At 54.9% G+C, this 21,302-nt stretch overlaps 6 protein-coding genes across 6 annotated transcripts in view; 3 read left to right on the top strand and 3 right to left on the bottom strand.

Annotated features, from left to right (window-relative positions):
* Positions 1 to 504: 504 nt before the first annotated feature.
* Positions 505 to 1,473, top strand: GUITHDRAFT_95962 (hypothetical protein; the record flags this gene model as incomplete). The annotated part of the gene is made up of 2 exons (XM_005828572.1): positions 505 to 1,134; positions 1,306 to 1,473. Coding segments are annotated over exons 1-2 (756 nt in total), but the record flags the coding sequence as incomplete, so codon positions are not given.
* Positions 1,474 to 2,050: 577 nt separating this feature from the next.
* GUITHDRAFT_88366 (hypothetical protein) lies at positions 2,051 to 5,482 on the bottom strand (the record flags this gene model as incomplete). Its single annotated transcript, XM_005828571.1, has 3 exons — positions 5,168 to 5,482; positions 4,901 to 5,094; positions 2,051 to 2,237 (listed from the first exon to the last, which is right to left on the bottom strand). Exons 1-3 carry the CDS (start codon positions 5,465 to 5,467, stop codon positions 2,051 to 2,053), a joined length of 681 nt encoding a protein of 226 aa, XP_005828628.1. The 5' UTR covers positions 5,468 to 5,482.
* A 1,299-nt stretch (positions 5,483 to 6,781) lies between these two features.
* Positions 6,782 to 9,788, top strand: GUITHDRAFT_112354 (hypothetical protein; the record flags this gene model as incomplete). Its single annotated transcript, XM_005828570.1, has 15 exons — positions 6,782 to 7,072; positions 7,121 to 7,154; positions 7,209 to 7,269; positions 7,323 to 7,401; positions 7,450 to 7,516; positions 7,581 to 7,714; positions 7,761 to 8,040; positions 8,091 to 8,266; positions 8,319 to 8,393; positions 8,453 to 8,532; positions 8,579 to 8,635; positions 8,757 to 9,299; positions 9,348 to 9,417; positions 9,590 to 9,669; positions 9,722 to 9,788. The coding sequence occupies 15 exons, from the start codon at positions 6,782 to 6,784 to the stop codon at positions 9,786 to 9,788; spliced, it is 2,094 nt and encodes a 697-aa protein (XP_005828627.1).
* A 2,002-nt stretch (positions 9,789 to 11,790) lies between these two features.
* Positions 11,791 to 12,803, bottom strand: GUITHDRAFT_164346 (hypothetical protein; the record flags this gene model as incomplete). The annotated part of the gene is made up of 6 exons (XM_005828569.1): positions 11,791 to 12,117; positions 12,169 to 12,280; positions 12,334 to 12,416; positions 12,468 to 12,528; positions 12,584 to 12,656; positions 12,732 to 12,803. 6 exons carry the CDS (start codon positions 12,801 to 12,803, stop codon positions 11,871 to 11,873), a joined length of 648 nt encoding a protein of 215 aa, XP_005828626.1. The 3' UTR covers positions 11,791 to 11,870.
* An 891-nt stretch (positions 12,804 to 13,694) lies between these two features.
* GUITHDRAFT_141892 (hypothetical protein) lies at positions 13,695 to 19,654 on the top strand (the record flags this gene model as incomplete). Its single annotated transcript, XM_005828568.1, is given in 18 exon segments — positions 13,695 to 13,773; positions 14,074 to 14,180; positions 14,225 to 14,302; positions 14,332 to 14,357; positions 14,452 to 14,617; positions 14,887 to 14,976; positions 15,094 to 16,036; positions 16,084 to 16,154; positions 16,203 to 16,262; positions 16,313 to 16,453; positions 16,473 to 16,656; positions 16,933 to 17,012; positions 17,225 to 17,677; positions 17,723 to 18,268; positions 18,436 to 18,920; positions 19,069 to 19,200; positions 19,410 to 19,458; positions 19,535 to 19,654. 18 exon segments carry the CDS (start codon positions 13,695 to 13,697, stop codon positions 19,652 to 19,654), a joined length of 3,810 nt encoding a protein of 1,269 aa, XP_005828625.1.
* Positions 19,655 to 20,741: 1,087 nt separating this feature from the next.
* Positions 20,742 to 21,302, bottom strand: part of GUITHDRAFT_112351 (hypothetical protein) — a gene marked incomplete at both ends in the record, with an annotated part of 1,371 nt that continues 810 nt past the window's right edge. Inside the window, one exon of the mRNA XM_005828567.1 lies at positions 20,742 to 21,065. Within this exon, the coding sequence (XP_005828624.1) occupies positions 20,742 to 21,065 (324 nt within the window). The remainder of the gene's footprint in view (positions 21,066 to 21,302) is intronic.

The raw sequence follows: 21,302 nt of genomic DNA, 5'->3' as shown, positions 1-21,302 counted from the left end.
CTGCTAGCGGAGGAAGAGAGGGCAAGGGAGGTGGAGGAGCAGTACGTGAAGGAGCGTGCAGCGACGAGGATCCAGGCCATAGAGCGAGGGAGGCAAGTTAGGAGGAGCGGGACTGGCTTGCGGGAGAGAGACGCCAGTGGGGAGGAGCTCAATAGCCGCACAGTAATGCTGGAGGAATTCGACAGAGGAGGAGGAGGAGGAGGAGGAGGATCAGAGGAGGAGGATGAGAGAGAATTGAAGGAGGAGAACTTCAACAGATCCCTGCTAGTCGAGGACGAGGGAGAGAAGCGAGTCGAGCAGGAGGTACAGCAGGAGCAGGAGCACCCGGCAGGTGCGCAAGCAGGGAAAGCGACTCCGGCCAAGAAGAGGAGCCTGCTGAAACCGCTCCCTCCTGTCTCTGCTCCACATGAGATCGCGTCCGTAGCGGAGGAGATGATGATGAATGCGCTGGGAAGGGACAAGGAAGGCTGGAAGATCAGCAAGCAGGACATCGTGCTGCAAGGGCAGCTGGACCGCGGGAACTTCGCTGTGGTGAATCGGGGGAAGATGAGAAGGAGGAGGACGGAGGCAGCGGAGGAGGAGGAGGAGGAAGTGGCGGTGAAGAAGCTGACGAATCAGAACCTGACGAGCGCGGAGTTCAGTCAGTTCTGCGAGGAGGCAAGGCTGATGAGGAGGAGCTTGCACCCCTGCGTCTGCTCCCTCCTTGGCGTCTGCATCGAGCCAGGACACTTCGCGCTCGTGATGGAGCTCGTGGCGGGCGGGAACCTGCACAAGGTGCTCCGGCGCTCTGCCATCCCATGGCGGACGCGCATACAGATGGGTATCGACCTGAGCGACGCCGTCTCCTTCCTCCACTCGCTGCGCCCTGCTGTCCTCCACCTCGACATCAAGTCGCCCAACCTTCTGGTGTCGGAGGCCATGCGGCTGAAGCTCGGAGACTTCGGCCTCGCGCGCGAGAAGGAGGAGGAGGCGAAGGAGGAGGAGGCGAAGTCCTCTTTCCAGCCGGGAACGGTGCATTGGATGGCTCCTGAGCTCATGACGCGCGGCTTCCGCCATGAGGCGACAGACGTCTTTGCCATGGGGGTTGTCCTGTGGGAGCTCTGGACGCAGAAGACTCCCTATCATAAGAAGAATGTATGCTCCCCCGCCCCCCTCCCCCTCCTTCCTTCTCCCCATCTCCTCTCCTCCTCCTCCTCCTCCTCCACCTCCTCCTCCTCCTCCTCCTCCTCCTCATCATCATCATCATCATCATCTGCTCTCTCGCGTATCCTTCCTCGTCCGCCCCTAACTTTCTTTCTCTCTCAGGTTCGTGAAATCGCCAACGCTGTGATCTCCGGCTCTAGACTCGATGTTCCCGAGATCGTGGACCCTCCGGCGAGGAGGAACGAGGAGTATGCCCAGCTCATGTCGGCGTGCTGGGAGCAGGAGTATGAGCGACGTCCTTCAGCCGCTGAGGTTCTGCGATCTCTGCGGGAGATTCTTGACCTGCTGGTTTGAGGGAAGGAGGAGGGAGAGGAGGAGGAGGAGGAGTAGGACGATGGGAGGAGGAGCGGGAGTTGGAATGGTGAAAGTGCTTGATGTTAGGAATGTAATTTAGTGATTCACAGAATAACTTGAAGATTCTTATGACCTTATCGTCGCTTGAAAAGAAAACAGGCCCGATATTGATAATTAAAACAACCGAGGGAAACAGGCAGAGGGAATAGAATGCAGATTGAGGAGGAAGGAGAGCAGGAGCAGACGAGGACGAGGACGAGGACGAGGACGAGGAGAGAAGAGGACGAGGACGAGGACGAGGAGAGAAGAGGACGAGGACGAGGACGAGGAGAGAAGAGGACGAGGACGAGGACGAGGAGGAGAACGAGGACGAGGAGCTTTGTGACAGTCAAGTTTGGTTGAGTCTTCGTCGAGCGACACTTCGGAGATAGACCACGTATGTTGGTAGACCGGAGTTTGCTCTGTTGTCGGCATGGCGCTAGCAAGGGCAGCTGGTCTTGTCCATGGCGCGACGCGGGTAAGCGTCTTCACCGGAGCAGGGATCAGCGTAGAGTCAGGCATACCAGACTTTCGCTCTCCAGGTCCCTCCCCCCCCCTCCCCTTCCTCCTGCTCCTGCTCCTGCCTCTCCTCCTCCTTCCCCTTCCTCTTCCCTTCGTGCTCCTGCCTCTCCTGCTCCTGCTCCTGTTCCTGCTCCTTCCTCTCCCTCTCCTCCCCCTGCTCCTGCATCTCCTGATCCTTCCTCTCCTTCTCCTTCCCCTGCTCCTGCCTCTTCTACCCTGCTCCTTGTATCAGTCGCTGCTTCCATCCTCCTCCTCTTTATCTTTGTCCTGACATTCTCGACCCTTGTACAATGCCGTGGGCTCTCCTCGTGACACGTGTCTCGTGTCCGCCTTTCCTTCCTCCTTCACACTAGAGCAGGAGGCCTGTGGAGCAAGTATGATCCCTTCACGTACTGCAACTACGATGTCTTCAAGAGCAACCCTGTGCGTGAGCGGGGATGGGAGAGTAGCTGGGAGGATTGTTTACAGCAGGATCACTCACAGTTGGTACGTGGCAGGAGCTGTTCTGGCGGATGGCGAGGGAGCTTGTGCTCGATATTCATGTGCAGAACGGAGGGACGAAGGAGGAAGCGTTGAAGGAGGGGAAATTGATAAAGGCACAGCCTAACGCTGCGCACATGGTGTGGCCTGTCCCAGCATCTCACTCGCGCTGGTGCTGAAAGGAAGGTTTGCAGGCGCTGGCGGAGCTACAGAACATGGGGAAGAAAGTTACAGTGATCACGCAGAACATAGACGGGCTGCACAAGGTGAAACAAGGTTGCCTCCAGTACTTCCATGAGCTTTGAAGTGCGCAGGCAGCTGGAAGTAACAAGGTCATCGAGCTTCATGGTACTGACCAGACCTCGACATGCATGTCCTGTTTGACGCAGGTTTGACTGATGCACTTTGCGCTTTCGTTGTCTTGCTCATGATCTCATTTCATCTCCTCGTTCCCCTCCACCCTGCTAATTGATCGCTCTTCTCGTACCTGCTTGCTCCCTTGTTGTTCTTTTTTCTCTATCTCTTTTTCTGAAAGTCCCGACGGGTGACAGTATGAGCAATCTGAAGTGATATCGCAATGGATCGCACAACCCGACGACAAGAAGTTTCGACCGATCAGTGAAGACGACTTCGTTCCCGTCTGCAAGAACTGCGGCGGTGTCCTCAAGGTAGGGCCTCGTCCTGTCTAGAGGTCGCGCTCTGACCTCGTCCTAGGCTGACGTTACGTTCTTCGGTGAAGCTCTGCCGGCCGGGGCTATGTTCAAGTACTGTCAAACTTATCAAATCTTTGCAGTTTCCTCCACAGGTTGTGATGTTTTGGAGCAGAGCAACGCAGGCGGTTCTTGCCTCCTCCGTGTGCATCGTCGTGGGAACTTCCTTGCAGGTAGTTGAAAGTAGATGCCCTTTCTCTACCTCTTCCTCTTGTTCTGCCTCTATCTCTGCCCCTCCCCCTCCCCCTCCCTGTACCTCTCGCTCTCGCTCTCATCTTGTTTCCTGTGTTGTCCGGAAGTGTTCGGTGCTGCTTGGTGGAGCGCTGACGCAAGGTGGAGGTTGCCCCGGCGAATCTAGTTCCAGGAATGATTCACACGAGATTCGGCAAGGTAGTCAGAAACTTGATCTTAACCTGCATCTACTGAGACAGACGTTGCCCAGCTCATAGTTTGCAACTTGGACGATTCAGGCAAGGAGAGCGCGGACGTGTTCCTGCAAGTACGTCCCCCCCTGGTCGTCAGAGCGGTTGACATGAAAGCAGGGGAGAGCGACCGAGACACTGCCGGCACTGGTAGAAGAAGTCAGGAGACTGCAGGTGGGACGGAGACAGACCTTTTTCTCTGTCCCAGTGTGTAACTTGTCCTCCTAACGCATGCATCAGGAGAGCGAACCTGCGCAGAAACCCTGGTGTAGTGTCCAGTAGCGAACCATCTCGAGTTGTTTAATCTTAAACTCATGTACACTACAGGCAAGCACAAGACAGAATCGATTTCTTCGTCACAGTGAGCCTCGAGATTTCATTTTCCTTGCCAAAAATCGCGCATTTTCCTTTCTCGCCCCCCCTTCGTAGATAGCATCTCGCCTATCACGACGGGGCGAACAGGGCATGCAGGAGTCACAGTCGCACTCTAGTTTGAAGCTGACGACTGCGGCAAAGTGTCAATGATCAAGATTTCTCTACATGCAGGGCAGCAGCGTTGGAGGGTCAGGGACAAGATTTACCGAGGAAGAGCTCGATGATGATGATGATGATGACGACGACGACGACGACGCGCTCCTGCAGCGTTCGAGCTCACGACTACGATCTATAAGTTTCGTATTCTATCACCTGGAGCGAGAGCGCCTTCTCCTCTGATCATCTCTTTCACCTCTCCTGTCCCTCCTCTCCTCTCGGTCTGGCTCGCGTCGCTCTGCACACAGATCACCCTCTCTACAACATGGAAAGAAGCAAGCTACAACCTCGAGGAGGAGATCTCGACCTGCGGCGCGGAGGGCTGCGAGATCGTCGGCGATACGGGGAGCTGAGGGGAGGAGGATCAACGCACAGCGGCCAAGGAGAAAGCATCCTTACCGTTCACGAGGCGACCTCGACCTCGACCTGTATCGCTTCCTATCGGGGTTCGAGTCTCTCCTCTCACGGCTCCTGTCCTTCTCTCGATCTCTGCCCTCCGGCCTGGCCTCGGGATCAGGTCTCATAAGCGACATGCTTGGTTACCTTGCGCGATCTTCTTCCTCTTGCCGTTTCCTCCTCTTCTCTGCGGCTTTCTTTGCTTTCTCCCTTCTCTTCTCATCCTCCTCCCTCTCCCTGTCACTGAACAATCCAAGGAGATCAGGCTGCAGGCTAGTCTGCACACGTCGAGAAGTGACTTACCGTTTCTCGCGCGCAGCTTGTCGCTCAGCTTTCTTCTGCTCCTGCAGCTCCCTGTCAAACGCCTCTCCTTCTGTGTGGTCCCTTCGGATCCCAAAAGCTGACGCGAATCGCTGCGCCTCCCTCGCTTTTGCTTGAGCTAGCGCATGCGAGTCTGTCAACTTCTTCGCGCCAGTGTCCAAGTTCGCATGCATGCTCTGCATGGCGCGGTGTCAAATCCCTGCAAACGGGCACAACTGGCCACAGCAGCAGAAATCTCATCCCACTCACCTCAGATTCGAGCTTGCGTCTGACCTCAGCGACTCTCTCTTCAATGACGTCCTCACTCACGCCCTTGTCCTCTAGCGCGATCCTGAACTCCATGATCTTCACTTCCGTCTGCCGCTTCCTCTGATGCTCAAGAATCTCCCAACTTGGCTCCTTGCTGGCCAGGGACGGCTTCGCCATCCCCTTCTCCAGCTCCTTCTGGTAGTCCACCCTTGTCTTCCCTTGAACATGCGCCAAGTTTCGCTGCACGTAGCCATTGGTGGCCGACCCGCGCACCGTCGACAGACCGACTCCGTTGTACATAGCGCCGCTCTCCCTCCCCGCGCGGGCTCGCACGAGTCCTACCCCCCCTCCCCCCCTTCACTCCACCCCACCTAATTTAAGACTGCCCCACCCACCTTCAACCCTAGAACGAGCATACCACCCGTGGTAATCTATACCATTTACCCCTACCCTCGTAGGGTCAAATAATTCTTGGACCGGTCTATTCATTTTTACCCACCGGTACTCCCGGACTAGACTAAAATTGTTTACTCACCTTTCCACTTCTATATCACAAATAAAGGCAGCAAAACTTACCTCTGTAATGTATTTATAAAGAATTTGCTGTCTTCCTCTTTTCTCCCCTATTTTGGGTCATTTCTCTCTCACAGCTTTTGTTGACCCTACCCCCAGGAAAAGCGATCTTTCCATTATGTACCCCCCGTTTCCCCTTTCACCACCCTTCTTTATCCCACTGGGACAAATATGTCAGTAACCCTCACCCCCCCTTTTCAGTACCAAGAAGGGGGTGGTTGCAAAGCTCTTTATGGCTGATTCTGCCGAGCAGGGCGAAGGGGAGGCGAGGTGACGAGCACTTGGGCAGGAGAGCAGGAGGATGGGAGGATGGAAGTAGAGCAGGACAGCTGAATGCGGTGAGGGAGGAGGAGGAGGCAGAGAAGCAGGGAGGTGGAGAAGGCGAGAGGAGCAGAAGGAGAGCCGCGCAGCTGACAGGGCAAAAATTGCACAAGGATCGGCTCGCCTTGAGAGCGACCAGGCATGCAGGCGATGGAGAAGATGAAGAGACAGCGAGGAGAAACTGAGTGACTAAGAGAAGAAAGTAGGACAGATGAAGAGACAGCGAGGAGAAACTGAGTGACTAAGAGAAGAAAGTGGGACAGATGAAGAGACAGCGAGGAGAAACTGAGTGACTAAGAGAAGAAAGTGGGACAGATGAAGGGACAGCGAGGAGAAACTGAGTGACTAAGAGAAGAAAGTGGGACAGATGAAGGGACAGCGAGGAGAAACTGAGTGACTAAGAGAAGAAAGTGGGAGATTGCTGCAGGGAAGAGTGAGAGTTGCGGGGATTGACGCGGCTTCCTTGGCTGGAAGGGAGTCGGGAGAATGTGAGTCTTTTGGAGCGCTAACTCATGCAGTTTGTAGCGGTATGTGAGAAGACCAGGGAGGGAGGTAGAATGAATCTGATAGATTCGAGGTAGTGTGTGCATGATGATACCGATATGCGCAAGAATGGCTGGGGCTCCGTGGATCACACAAATACTCCCTCCTGACGGTGCTTGTAGATGGGACCCGGAGCTCCGTGACTGCTGGGCCGCTTGAGAGCGCTGGAGGGGTCGGATGATCCAGTCGGATCCGCACGAGGAGCTCTTCCTCGCAGAGAACAAGGAGATCCGATCATTCGAGGGAGAGAGAGGTACAGCAGAGCAGGTGTCGCAGGAAGAGACGGAAGCTGTCACCAAGACGACCGGGTCAACGTCTTTGAACCAGTTCATCCAGATCCAGAATGCAGAGTACACGAGATCGCAGGGAGTGAGGGGGTCGGGAGATATCAGGCCTGACGATATTTCTGAAACCTCGCACACGACCTCGGTCGACACCACAACCTCTGGTTTGAATGCATCGCGGAAGGTGGGGTGTTTCATCTTTTGGTGTTGATGTAATGCTCGATCAAATCAGAAATACATCAACAAAGACGGGAAACCAACATCAGGTGTTCTGCTGTCATGATTGTGCCGATTGCATCCTAAACAGTCGGGTGCTGCAGAAGAGAACATCTATTTCTTCCTTCAGGCGGTTGTCCCAAAGGTGCCCAAGGGAAGTTTCAGGTCTGCAACGAGGAGGAAACCTGTGGATTCTTGTTGTTGAGTCCTTGTGCTAGTCTGAGGCAGCTGTGGGAATGGTTCGACAAGCCTTACGGGGTTGAAGTTCCCATCCTCCTGAAAAGTTCGACCACTCAGGTTGGTTTTTGTCCGTCGTCTGCGCAAGAATGATTGCTGTATGGGAAGACGCACCATGTTGCTGCAGAGATCACGCCAGCATTCTACGTGCCTCACCTGTCTGCGATCAAGGTCGGTGCTGTCTGTCTTCTTTGTTTAACTCCAGTGTTTTCTTTTCTCCTTTGTTCTTAACTTGCCAGCACCTTTGCTCCTGTTGACTCTTTTCGCCTACGTGCAGTTGTTTGTTCGCAAGGACTCACCGAGTTATCCCCTATGTGTCGAGCTCGCTGAGATCAAGCAAAGACGAGAGGAGGAGATCAAAGCTGCTAAGCTGGTGAGAGTGGAACTGTTCCGCGATCGCGCATGATGTTGGTCATCAGGCGCTGGAGGCTCAGCAGAGGAGGGAGGAAGCTGCTTCGCTCTCATGGGCTAGTCGAGTGTCTGCCCAGATGGCGACACAAGGAGGCATCAACCCGTATGAGGATGCTGGGATGGAGGGAGGGGGGGACGGCTCAAACTCTGGCGGGCGGCCTCGCGATCGAGGACAGGGATCGTCTTGTCCCAAGTACTCATATGCTTCTGCTGTGAGCGGGCCCACAACGCAGAGTTCCAAGGGGGAGCAGGACAGCGGCCAGCCGCTCACTGACCGACATGTTCAAAGTAGGCCTGCGAGGTCAGGCGGCATGTCGAGACTCACTTTTCAATGGCAGAAGGTTCGCCAGGCGAGTTGCGGGACGAGCAGGAGAAGAGAGCAGGCAAAGACGGAAGGCAGACGAGGAAAGGAGGTGACGGCGGTAGGCTGATGTATGATGGTGAAGACACGAAAGCTTACCGGCCACGTTCTGCAGCCTCATCTGGCGACACGCAGAGCGAAGCAGTCTTCGAGGTGAGGGCGGGAGCATGCGCGTTTCACGCGGGAGCTGACAGAGGGGCCGTAGTTCTACGAGGAGAGAAGCCCTGGAGAACGACCTCCCTTGTATGATGGGATGCTGGAGCTGCCTTCTTTGAAGACGGTGATGTCTCCGTCTGCAAGCTCCACGGTTCTGACTCGTTGCTGACCCTATCGGTGCAGGAGGGCGAGAGGGAAGAGGAGCTGCTATCGCACATCCTGATGGAAATCAGCAACGACGATCTTGTGCTCGAACGCTCATGGTGAGAGGAGGAAACATGTATGTTCCACTACCTGACTCACTTGCAGGTTTGCAGTTGCATGGTATCCGATCTTATGCCACTCTAGAACCGCTCATGCTATTCGGTAATGGTGCTCAGATGCTGACATCCTTGTTATGCTTTTACAACATCTCTCGCCTATCTTTCGCCTTTCTGATAACGAAACTCATCAACTCCCCTTGTTGTTGACACTCGTTTGCTCTCAGGGGATCCTTCATCACTTACTATCACTTCAACTCGCATGAGTCCTTCCAGGCTTCTCTCGACAGGCTCTACCCGTCCAAGAAAGGTTGCAAAGACCACAAGAGAGAAAACTCGGAGGTCTGTGCTGCTGATATCATGTCCTCGCGCTCCCTCCTCCTCGATCTCACTTGTCTCACATCAATCCTGTCCTCGATGACGTTGTTTGTGTTCTATTCTTCGTGCTCGTTGACTTCCCTCCGCCTCCAGCCTTTCTCTTCGGAGGCCACCGCTCATGCAGCAGGAGTCCAGCAGCCATCCGGCTCATGCAGTGTCTGCTTGACAGAAAGGGAGGAGGGTGGGACGGACGACCAGCAGGCGATCTCAGCGATCCTCTCTTCCCTCGTGGACGCAGTGATGGACCGCGTTATGGAGAAGGAGGGAGAGGCCCTGCAGGGGAGCCAGGAGCAAGATGCAGTTGCTGCAGCAGGGGAGGGGGGTGGCTCCCCTGGATGTTGTGAATATTGTACAGTTAAGGCAGAGGACGTCAATTTCGTCGACATGTTCGGGTGAGGTGACGGGGACTGTGCTGGTGTTCTGCTGACGTTTTTCTTCAGCTACATGCACTATAGGATAAACAACGAGACTTGGTACCTCCTACGCAAAAGAAGCGCCCGGCCAACCTTGGTAGACCTCCGATGCCCCTTCGTCTCTCTTCTCAAAATGGCATCCCTTTCAATCAACCTTTCTATCCTCCGCTCCTTTCAGCATCTCTGTCTTCTTACCTACCTCCTCTTTCCGCATCTCTGTTTCTTGCTCACTTTCCGTTGAGGTTGTTCCCATGGCTTTTGTCGCCCAGGCCTTCAAAGCCAGTCGCTCGTGCCCCATAGACAAGGGATACGAGAAGGCTCTCCGTTCGGGGCACAGGGGAAAGCACTGGTGCTCTGGTTTGCCCTCCGACTCACGATTCCCTGACAGTGAGCTTGAGCAGGGACTTTGAGTACATTCTGAAGGAGATCCCGCATTATGAGGTGATAGGAGAGGAGCAGGCAGACTAGCCACTGATGTCCTTTACAGCAAATGCTGCAGAAGAGGAGGAGATCCAGGCCGACGCAGGAGAATGTCATGGGAGGAAGAGCGGCAGGTGAGGGTGGCTGGCTGTGCTTCTAGTTGGCATGATGCTGTATGCAGACAAGGAGAAGGAGCGGGAAGGAGTGAGAGAGAGGCAGAAGACGAGGAATGTTGAACGTGAGGCAGAGGCAGAGGCAGAGGCAGAGGCAGAGGCAGAGGCAGAGGCAGTGAGGGGAGGAGAAGAGGAAAACAAAGGTTGATGCCTTACACCCATTATGATGATGATTGAGGGAATTTCGAGGATTGAAGGTTATCAAAGATTTAAAAGCTGCTGACGATGCTGGAGATGTTTATTAGTAGGATCTCAACAGTAGTCCTCGGCCGGCCGACCTTGACATAATGATCTCCGTCCTTTTTAGTCCTTCTCTGCTCATAGCAACCGACGTACAAGTCCAGAACCGCTGCGACCCTCAAGGCTTTGAAGTAAGGGCTGTCTGAGCAGCGGCACCGTGACTACCCTGGGGGGTCGTGGGAGGCACTCGTCGCAAGGAGAGAGCAGACTGCCTGAGGGTTGCCGTGAAGAGTGCAAGTAGCTCTTAGAGCGCTTTGTGTGTTTGACACCTGTGCGCGTGTACTCGCTAAGAGGCCTGAGATCGTCCTTTACACGTGCAAGTCAACGGCCACAGCCGCCTCCGCACTACCCTCGGCTTCATGGTTGCGTCTCACGACCTGGTCTCGCGTGATCCACTCTCACGCTCGTGTCTCGTGATCCTCCTTTCTCATGCACCATCTGCCTCCCTGCCTCCTCCTCCCCCTCGCCTGATTGCGAACCCAGCAAGGTAGCAGCTTCCCGTCGGTGTCGACCCAGCACCAAGGCAGCAGCCTGAAGGAGCCAACAGGCCCCACCTTCGAATCCTAGACCGGATTCAGCAAGCTGTCAAGCTGTATTTACAAGTATACACGGTACCCTTTTAGAATGAGATTTGTAGGTAGTACAACTCATACTAAAAAAATTCTGAAGCTGTTGTTTCAGTTCAAGTGCTTCCCCTCTTTCTTCAGTCACCGTCGTTGTCTACCATGCATGGAATGATGATAGTTGTTTGGATTCTGATCGGCCTCAAGTTCTTGTTTGTCTTAATCGGTTGTTGCACAAAGTGTTATGATGCATACGAGAGTTTTTCGAGACAGCGTGGCTCAAGAGCTGGGCAAGCAGGTGGACTTTTTGGTCGGACTCGAGACAGCAGGGGCGCCAGTGGATGATGCAGTCGACTCCGATCGCTAGAACCTGTATACCTAGATGGGGAACAACCAACCGCGATACTAGTGGATGGGGATCAACTCAAAGCCGTAGACCAACCAGAAGCTTTATGAGATGCGGAGCATCTGAAAAACGGTCTGAACACAAATAGCAGGTCACTTTCTGTCGAGTGCTAGATGTACAGTTTGTGCCTACATACTTGTTACTTTTGCATCTCTTCGAAAAGCAAGTGGACATTTAGATTGGTCCTAGTGTTCCTATTGCCAACATGGATGAAGCTTACATTCGACATTGAACCCTTCAAACTGGGAAGCACATACAGCAGGCGACATTTAGGAATTGCTGGAGCTGAAAATGCGGAGATCAGCTGGTGAATTTTAACGTCCGATGACGATTGATCAGAAGAGCTCAGTCTCGCCTGATGAGTCTTCTTCCAAGCCCCTCCAGCTCGCCCGCCTCCACGCTGCCATCGCCTACATCCAGGGCCTCCAGCGCCTTCGCTGGGAGGAGGAGGGAGGCGGGGAGTCGGACGATAGATGATAAAGGAGGATCGCAAGACACGAGCGCGAAAAAGCTTACAGCACCTCCGCCGGATCATACAAGAGTGTAGTCTAGTTGAGTAGCAGCACCATGACTACCCCGGGGAATCATGGGAGGCACTCGTCGCAAGGGGGAGGGAAGGCCGCTTAAGAGAATCGCGTGCTAGTTTTACAGCTTTTTTGAAGCTGGCTGGAGCAAGAGATTTGTTTATCCACAGCTATGTACTGACATAGCAAGCTTCCGCTCGTTTCTTTTTTTTGTGTCAGCTTGCTCAGACTGGATCTCCGTATTGGTTTGTCTTCTGAGAGGTTTTGCTCCCATCCTGGTCGAACCATGCTGACTCCTTCGCCTCCTGGGTTACTCCCTGGTACGGGTCGAACTGATCCGGACGAAATTTCTGTTGTTGCTCTGGTGTCGCATTGGAGGCATCGGGTTTAGTTTGGCCATGGCGAGGATGTGGATTGCGATGAAAATCTTCAGTCCATCGGTTTTGTCTCTCGGAATGCCTTGCATGCATCCTGGTTGCACAAGTAATTAGGAATCGTCAACGATACCATTTGCATGATAACCTGTTATGTGCCTTCGACGTTTCTGCCGGCTTGGAATCCTCATCAGCGGTGCTAGGTTTACCTTCAGCCAATGATCCGTCAGGCGCAAACGACGAAAACTTCCTGGGCTCCTCTGAAAAATGCTCTGTTAGAAACTACACAGAGTCCAAAAGATGCACAAGAGACCGATATCCTCCTCGAACTTGCGGATCGGGAAGTTCCTTATCAAACTCTCCGCATTCGGGATCGACGACCTCCTTTCCAACACACTAATCCAAGCAGTCAGCACAAAAGCCCCCTTGAGGATGAGTTCCCATTACATGCGACGAGCTTCGTCTGCCAGCTTCGAATCTGGCAGCAGTACGAGTTTCTTGAGACAGTCTGGTTCGATATCTTAGGATCTCCTTTTCTTGTCCTAGATAAGATATGGACTTACTCGGCCCTGCAAAGTGAATTCCAGCATAACCCCCCAGGGCACCAACGGATACTATCCAGGTTGCCTTTTGCCACTGCACTTCAATCAGCTCACTCGGAGGCAAAGATCGGTTGAGTTTCTTGCACCAACTCAGCAACGTCGCACTCACCCTCGCAATTTTTGGCAGATTCCTCTGGATAGCTGCAAAAGCAAGAGCGCCGGAGCCAAATATGCCAGCCATGGCAAACGTCCGGATACTTGAAGTTGCATCACGTAGCATATGAACCTCAGGTTCCGTCGGCTCGTAATTGTTCGATCTACCCGACCACGGTCAAGACATGACAGTTGAAGGGGATGCAATACCTTGCCCACCGATACACGTCGACAAATACCTTCAGAAACAGGTAAGATGAATGGTGGAAAACAACAACAACAACAGAACCAGCTTAATTTCTCTGTTCATTGCTTCCCCTGCGAAATATAATCGTGCTGAAAACAAACTGCAAAGAAGGGCTTTAGTGACCGTATCATGCTTCCTCCATGATATTATCAAATGACTGTGAATCCGGGAAAGGGCTATGAGAACACATGGAGCAAGTGATTCTAATCTTCTCATTGGATTTGCAATTCTATTCGAATGGACTTCAATGTGACACAGTATGGTGAGCTGGACCGGGGTATCATGAAAGAGCATGTTCTGAGAGATTGAACATGTTACATCAGGGCATCCTCAAGATCGAACAAGATCGAACATGTTACATCAGAGCATCCTCAAGATCGAACAAGATCGAACATGTTACATCAGAGCATTCTCATCTCGTATCCCTCTCCTCCCTTCTCATCTTCTCGCATCCATCGCCCCCGGCAACGTCACCCGAAGCGGCTCTTGCATGTCTGCACAAACTTCCACCCTCTATTAGCACCTTTCCTCTCACCCCTCCTCCTCAATTACCCTACCCTCCACATCCCTTTTATGTTTGGAAAATGGAGGGTACTATCACCCCACCCCACCCCACCCCCACACCCTCCGTACCTGTGAGGGGCTGGCCCGTCCTTAATTAGGGGAGTTGGGCCAACCCCTACCTGTCAAACTTTCATAGTTTGTAATGCTTGTTGATGTGCGTAAGCTCCCATGGCGTCCCGCCCAGTAGTGCCGCATCCACCAGCTCATCCCCCGCCTCCCCCTGGGGATGCGGCAGGACGAGGACGAGGTAGAGGAAGAAGTAGCCGTGCCAGCGCTCTGTCTACCTCCCGGTCTGTCGTACCGCCTTCTCCTGCTCCGTCTACCTCCCGGTCTGTCGTACCCCCTTCTCCTGCTCCGTCTACCTCTCGGTCTGTTGTACCGCCTTCTCCTGCTCCGTCTACCTCCCGGTCTGTCGTACCCCCTTCTCCTGCTCCTTCTACCTCCACCTTCCGGTCTGTCGTACCGCCTTCTCCTGCTCCGTCTACCTCCCGGTCTGTCGTACCGCCTTCTCCTGCTCCGTCTACCTCCCGGTCTATCAGTTCTGCAGCGAGCGTCACAGCGACAGGGTATGCAGCACAGAGCGTTCGGTCGCAGGAAGAAGACAACAAGCTTCTTGCGCAGCTGCGGCAAGAGCAGCTCCCTCCAGGATGGAAGGTAAGGCCCTGCACGTTCAGCTTAAGATCGACGAGGCGCATCAGGTGTACATATCGCGATCGACCGGGAAACCATACTGGCACAACAAGGCCACCAATGAGACGAGGTGGTCGAAGCCCGAGGTCTGATGACTTGCTGGAAGTCTCAGTAGCGAGGTCACAAGATCCCTCATAGCAGGTCAGCGAGGGAGGAGCCCCGATGCCGGCTCTTGGTTCTTCGGTACCAGGGTTGAATCAGTCCGCTCTCTGCTCCTCCATTCATGTTGAAACAGGGCAAGTGAAGACCGCGGGGTTCACGAGCAAGCAGCAGCGAAGGTTTCAACTTCCTCTGCCCCGAAGGAGTACGTGCGAACGAGAGAGGAAGCAGAGGAGGCAGAGAAACAGCTCTTGGCCGAGCCAGATTCCAGCCAAAGGCGAAGGCTAGCTTTTCAGAAGCAGGTTTGAAATACTTCCGTTTGAGTTTGGCACGTGAAGTGATGGCTGTAGATGAAAGAACGGAAGGAAGAGATGGATCTTGCAAATCTCGTAAGGGCAGCCGCGAGCCGCACCATGGTGAAGTCATGCAACTGAAGAGGGATGGGTCGGCAGTCAGATGTTGACTTCAAAAATTGTTCACAGGAAACTGCGGTGAAGTTGCAAGAAGAGGTGTTATATCATGTAATCTGAGAGTGATGATCATGATCTGTGACATGTGCAATCATAAACAGGAAGACAAGCATGAGTCCGTTCAGCAGGAGATAGCAGGAAGTGAGGTCATGGCTGGGCAGAAGGAGGAAGAGGTGCAGAAAGTTTCAAAGGTGCACTTGCTTGTTTTGTCTCTTGCAAGCTTCAGAACCTAAACTTGATTTATGAAGGGGAAGTGGTGGGAGTCCGTTCAGACAAGGCAAGTGGGGACCGACACTGATGATAAACAGGAACGACGTTCCCATCAGTCAGGCAGTCCAACGGCTCATGAAGATACTTCGGAATCAGCTCAGTCGGTGAGGAACGACGATGGGGGCACAAGCAATCGACATGAGTCGGCACAAGTCGTCAGTCGACATTCCAAGACTTCAAGTAAGCAAGAAGCAGCAGCCCTAGGGGAGACGCTGGACTTGGCTCTCAATGCAGAGAAGGCGAAGGAGTTTGAGAAGGCAGAGAGACTGTACCTCTCGGTCGATGACGGATGGTTGAGGGCAAGGGATATGTGGATCAAGCAAGGGAACCTGCACGAGGCTATCCGGCTGATGCAACAACACTTGCAAGATAAGCAGGAGAGGGAGGAGATGGTGAAGCAGTTTGTTCTCAAGGTTGCCAGCAACGAGATGGACGCAGACAAGGCCGTGAGGATGGTTGAAACTTTCGTCGGGCCGGAAGATGCCGTTCTCTTTGCTATCTCGAGGAAATCCTGGGCTGTGGGTATCGAAATCTCCATGAGATCCGTTCCAAAGATGCTCCTCAAAGTTTTTGTGATGCAGTCAAGTACCTTCGTTGAGTCAGGAAACTATCAGAAAGCTGTCAACACGTTCACCCGTGGGAATTTTCATCTCGCTGCCTGTCAAATCCTGGGGGTCCTTGGTCAGTGGGAGGAGGCTTCAAAGTTGGCAGGCAAGGAGACGAAGCGACTGGGGAAAGTCAGTGCGAAAGAATGGGTGGCAAAGCACAGGAGCGAGAACGAGCGGCTGAGGAGCGTGAATGAGGAGATTTTGAGTTTGGAGTCGAACGAGAACTCAGCGTTGTTGGTAGAGATGCTGAGAGGCCTCATGGTGAAGAGAGAGGAAGAAGAGACTGATCCCGATGTTCCTGTTTCTCCTCACTTGAAGGCCGAGCAAGCCAGCAACGACGGGGTTGATGTATATACAGAAGTCGCATCTGAACGTCAGCAGACTTCTGTCCAACTTTTCTACGTCTTGACCGTTTGACAGCTGCTCATACCTCACCTGTGACTGAGCAAACGTCATCGTCATACTTGTCAAGAGCGGCGAGCAACGGGCAGGTACTATCCTTTCCCTCCCTTCCCACCATGTTGACCTCCGAGCTGAAGGAGAGCAGAGTGTCAGTCCGCCCGTCGACAGCTAGGAGGCAGCTGGAGGAGTCGCTCCGGGTAACTTTGACATCTGACTGCTGCCAGCCCTTTGACCTTGCGAGTGGCAGGACGAAGTGAAAGCGCAGCAGATGATGGTGTCGGAGCCCGTGTTCCGCCAGGAGACCTTGCCGGTCCTTGGGTTCGATCCCGCGCTGAAGAGATCGAACAGGGTGAGGAAGAGGACGAGGAGAGGAGAGGTGGATTTCAAGGTTTGTTGACTGTTGGCAGAGCAAGCTACAAGATCTTCTGACGAAGGAGGAGGAGGGGGATGGAGCGGAGGCGGGGAGAGCTGTGACGGAGGAAGGTCGAGAGCGAGGAGAGGTAGAGGAGAGGAGGGAGGAGATGCAGGCTGAGGAGCCGAGCATTGCCCTCGAGGAATGCGAAATCATTGAAGTCAAGGGGGAATCTAATGGTGAAGACTGTAATGTCCCCAACTCATGCTGCTGCTGCTGCTGCTGCTGCTGCTGCTGCTGCTGCTGCTGCTGCTGCTGCTGCTGCTGCTGCTGCTGCTGCTGCTGCTGCTGCTGCTGCTGCTGCTGCTGCTCTTGTCCTTCGCTTCTCAGCTTCGCTTTTTATCTCATGGTGCTTCTACCTCTACCTTGCTCCGGATGGTTGCCTCCCCTCTCTTTCTACTTCCCTGGCTCCTCCTCCTGCTGCTGAGCCACCATGACGATTTGATTGCTTGCAGCTAAGAAGGAATTGAATGAGCTTGAAGAGCACATGAGGACCATCGACGTCTGTCTCTCGACTTACTCTACCCCTGATAGGGTGATTTTGCTACCCTGAGCTCCTTCCCCTCCTCCACCCCCCTTTCGGCCGTCTCCTCCTCCTCTGCCCCTTCTTCCACAGCCTCCTCCTCCGTCGCCTTCGCCCTCCTCTTCCTCGTCCTTGTCCTTGTCCTCTTCCTCTTCCTCTTCCTCTTCCTCTTCCTCTTCCTCTTCCTCTTCCTTGCTGCCTCAATGATCTGCTTCGTTGTGCAGGACGCGGAGTATCTGGAGAGACTTTGGGAAGGCGGCGCCATGATCGCTGTGAAGTTTGTGCCTGAGAGGAGGGAGGAGGTAGTCAGGGAGCTGTGCGGACGACTTGTGGAGCTGGGGAGGGTGAGGAAGGCGATCGGCGTTCTGCTTGCAGCGGAGCAGCACGAGGAGGCGATGAGGCTCATTGTGAGGCATGGCGTGTGGGATGCGGAGGATGAGTTCTGTGCTCGGGTGCATGACGAGAAAGCGAGGAAGGAGCTCAGAGCGGCAAGGGAGAAGTATGAGGAGGAGAGGAGAAAGGCAGCAGAGCAGGGCCACGTCACCAACTCGCTCGATGCATCCTCGTCTACAGCAGCAGCAGCTCTCAAACCTCCTCCGCTCGCCTCCTCTCGCCGTCAGACCGCCCGTGCATGGCTGGAGGGCCTTGGAAGGTGGAGGACGGCCATGAGAAAGGAGGTCAGAAAGACGAAGATGCTGTATCCTCTCCTTGCCGCCCTGCAGGTCATGATCATGTTCTTCATGTGTGTGGGGGACCTGGCAACTGCCACGTTCGGATCAAGATCCAGCACTTCTATCGACCCCACAGGGCGAGTTGCTCGCATCCTTGAGCCCGAGCACAACTGGACTGTTCCTCTCCTGCTCGTCGACCTCCTCGTTGCCATCCTCGCCGTCCTCACAATCTGGATCTGCCGTGAGAGGGAAGGAAGCTACAAGCAACTCATGTTCTCCCCGAAGCTCTTCCAGCTCTCCCTCTTGTGCCTCTCCCTCTCCTCCTTCTTCGAGATGCTCTTCCTCAAGTTTGTCCTGCGCTGGCAGTTTGTCCTCGCCAACCATCCCCTCAACGGGCTCTACTACTCCCTCCGCGCTCTCTCCCTCTTCCTGATGGCGATCGGCCTGAAGGTCTACTTGACGGACTTCTTCCTCTTCCTCCTCGTCCTCTCAGTCCCGATCTTCTATGCCAACGGGGAGAGCTTTCGTCTTGCTGTTTATCTCCCTCAGCTGCCGTTCTCGGCTATTCTTTCCGTCAGGTTCTACAAAACTTTTCAGGTTGAAATCTCCTCCTCGCCTTGTTGTCTCTACAGCACCCTCCTTCCTCCCCTTTCTCTTCCTGCATCACCATCCTAGTGTAAATATCTTCAGCTTCTCTCCTCCTCTGTCCTCCAATCTCCCTCTCTCGCCTTGCCGCCTCTTCGCTCTTGCTGACGAAACACCAGGACGTTCGTCTCGTCCTCCTCCCTCTCTTCCTCTCCTTCCTCCACGTTGCTCTCTCTTGCATCCTCTTCTACACGAACTCCGTCGTCCTCCACATCCTCCGCGACCTGCTCTCCGACGTCGTCAGCTTCCTCCTCCTCTCCGCTATCTTCTGGTTCATCCCTGCCAGCATGGACTGGGTGCAAGACGACGAGCTGCTCAACCTGCAGGCCGTTGGAGATGCTCAGACAGCCAAGGAGGAATGGGACGGAGCTCGTGCCAAGTTTTCCATCCCCAAGGGCTTCCGCTCCCTCTACGAGGTCAACAGGATGCAGCAGGACTCTCTCCGACTCCAGCAGCTGGTCAGGGGTGACGATCCTCAGCTCTTCTCCCAGCTGAGGGGAAGGTACGGCTACTCCCCCGTCCATGCCGAACAGCTGCCAGCCCGCCGGCGAGAGCTGAGCAGGATGAAGAGCTCGTTAGCAGCTGGGGGATACAACTATGAAAGGTCCCGTTCTCCTCCCCCCCTCCCTCTAAGCGACTTCCCAACTCTTCCCTCCTACCGTCATGCTACTTCCTTCCCTCGTTCCCCGAGCCTCTCTCTTCGCTCCCTCCTCCCTCCCCTGCCCCGTGCTGACCGTCTACTCCACCGTCAGTTTCGGGGCAGCAGCTGTGCCAGAGCAGAAGGTCCCTCGTCCTGGCCTGATGACAGACAGCGTTCAGCTGCAGCTCGAGCAGCAGTCTCCTGTGCCCGCGCCCTCGTCAGTGCCCGACGGCATGACGATCAGGTAGAGCAGACAAGGATGGAGGAGGAACTTTGGCAGCGCAGACCAGGAGTTGCATCAGGAAGAGGAGAAGGAGTCGGAGCAGAAGGAGCGGGGGGAAGGGAGAGTAGAGGACGAGGGTGAGGCGACGGAGAGGGAGAGGGAGAGGGAGAGGGGGAGGGGGAGGGAGAGGGGGAGGGAGAGGGGGAGACGTCGCTGAGTACACGCAACAGGCTGGACTCACTTCCAGACCTAGCAGCGAGAGACAAGAAGGACGAGGAAGTAAGTCTAAGGTCTACCCCCCTCCGAACCCCTTATGGGAGGGGTCGTGCCTCCTCTGCTACCCCACCCCCTTCAGTTCAGCCTGCCACTCCTCGCTTCTCCTCCTCTCGTCCTGCCGCCGCCACCAAGAGCTACGAAGGACTGGGAGTTCTTCCTCTCTACTTCGGAGAAGAGACTTCTCCTTCTCACAGGGTGAACTTGCCCATGCTCCTTCCTCCTCCTCCTCTCCCTCGCTCGCTTCCTCCCTCCCTTGCTGGCTCGCTCCTCCTCCTCTCCCTCGCTCGCTCGCTTCCTCCCTCCCTTGCTGGCTCGCTCCTCCTCCTCCACTTGCTCGCTCGCTCCTCCTCCTTTCCCTCGCTCGCTCGCTTCCTCCCTCCCTTGCTGGCTCGCTCCCTCCTCCTTTTTCATTTTTGTCCTCACAAACCTCACAGGATGTGACTCCTCGTCCGACCGCGAGATCTACTCCTCGCCACGTCTCTTCCTCTGCTCCAGGCCATCCTCCTCCTCCTCCTCCTCCCTCCTCCTCCCCCCTGAGACGCCCTCAGTCACTCAGCTCCTCATCTCGATCGCGTGCTCGAGTCTAGTATCTCTCCTTTATCAGCATCGCAAAAACAAGTCTGAGACTTCATCTGACGCTGGCGAATCTCGATGCTCCGAGGAAGGAGAGGAGGGGGGGGAGCTTGTCGTCTGCAGTGAAGCTCAGCGCGAGGAAAGAAGAAAAGGCAGCAAGGGAGGCAACAGCGTCAGGAAGGGGAGCAGGATGAGCAGGGGAAGGACAGGGAGGGAGGGAGGGAGGGAGGAGGAGGAGGAGGAGGAGGAGGAGGAGGAGGAGGAGCTGAAGCAGCAGAGTTGTGCAAGGCAGGACCTGTGGGAGTGAAATGTTTCTCGTTCCAGTATTGAGGATGAACCCAAGCTCTGCTCGCAGAATTAGAGGTGGAGCAAGCATAAGCAGTGAAGGAGAGAGAGGAGGCAGGAGGAACGAGGAACGAGGAAGCAGGCAGGCAGGTAGCAGGCAGCATGGAAAAAGGAGGGAGGGGGAGAGGAGAAGACCTCAGGATGGAGGCTTTGACAAGATGATGCTTGTCATCAGCGTCGGAGATGTCCAGCACCTGAAGGGCAGTCATAAAAATGTCCTCTCTCTCCCTCGCGCCTCCTCCTGCCTTGCACTCGACATGCGCCACACATCCCTGGATGGCAAACTCCTTGTTGAAGCACCTGTCCTCCTCCTCCTCCTCCTCCTCCTCCTCCTCCTTGCCCGCACCTAGTTGAGGAGAAAAAGTCTTTCAGGGCACGAGAATATCTCCATCAGTCAGCTCACCGCCGTCTCCTGCCTTCTCCTCTTCCTCCTCAAGGGCATGGAACGGGTTCTCCTTCCCGCCAGCTTCCTCCTTCCCCTTGCTCCTCGAGCTCTTGTCGGAGCCGAGCTCGACCGGCAGCAGCTTTGGGATGGATCCTGCAAACTTGTCCTGTCGCTTGCCCGTCACCTTACCCACGGCAAGCACGACGTCCTCCATGTTGCGTGCTGGGATGCTGAGGGAAAAAAGTCGGCGAGTCTTGATGCAGGAGGAAGAAAATCTCCTCTTGTGGATTGCGAAGACAAAATCTCCCTGAATACAAGTGAGTTGGAGAGGAAAATGTCAAGGGAAGAGCAGGATGGGAGGGAGCATGGAAAGGCGGAGGGACGGGCGGGAACGAGAGAGGAAGGGCAATGTGGGAGGGGAATGGGAAGGACGAGGGGTGAGGGAACGAGGAGGGGAGGGGAGGAGAAGGAGTTGGGAAGGAGGGGAGGGGAGGGAGGGAGGGAGGGGAGGGGGAGGGGAGGGGAGGGGAGGGGAGGGGAGGGA

This window comes from Guillardia theta, assembly GCF_000315625.1.
Source record: "Guillardia theta CCMP2712 unplaced genomic scaffold GUITHscaffold_58, whole genome shotgun sequence".
In the NCBI taxonomy this organism is placed as follows: Eukaryota; class Cryptophyceae; order Pyrenomonadales; family Geminigeraceae; genus Guillardia; species Guillardia theta.
Note: the sequence above shows the minus strand (reverse complement) of the source record. Positions and strands in the feature narration are given on the sequence as shown.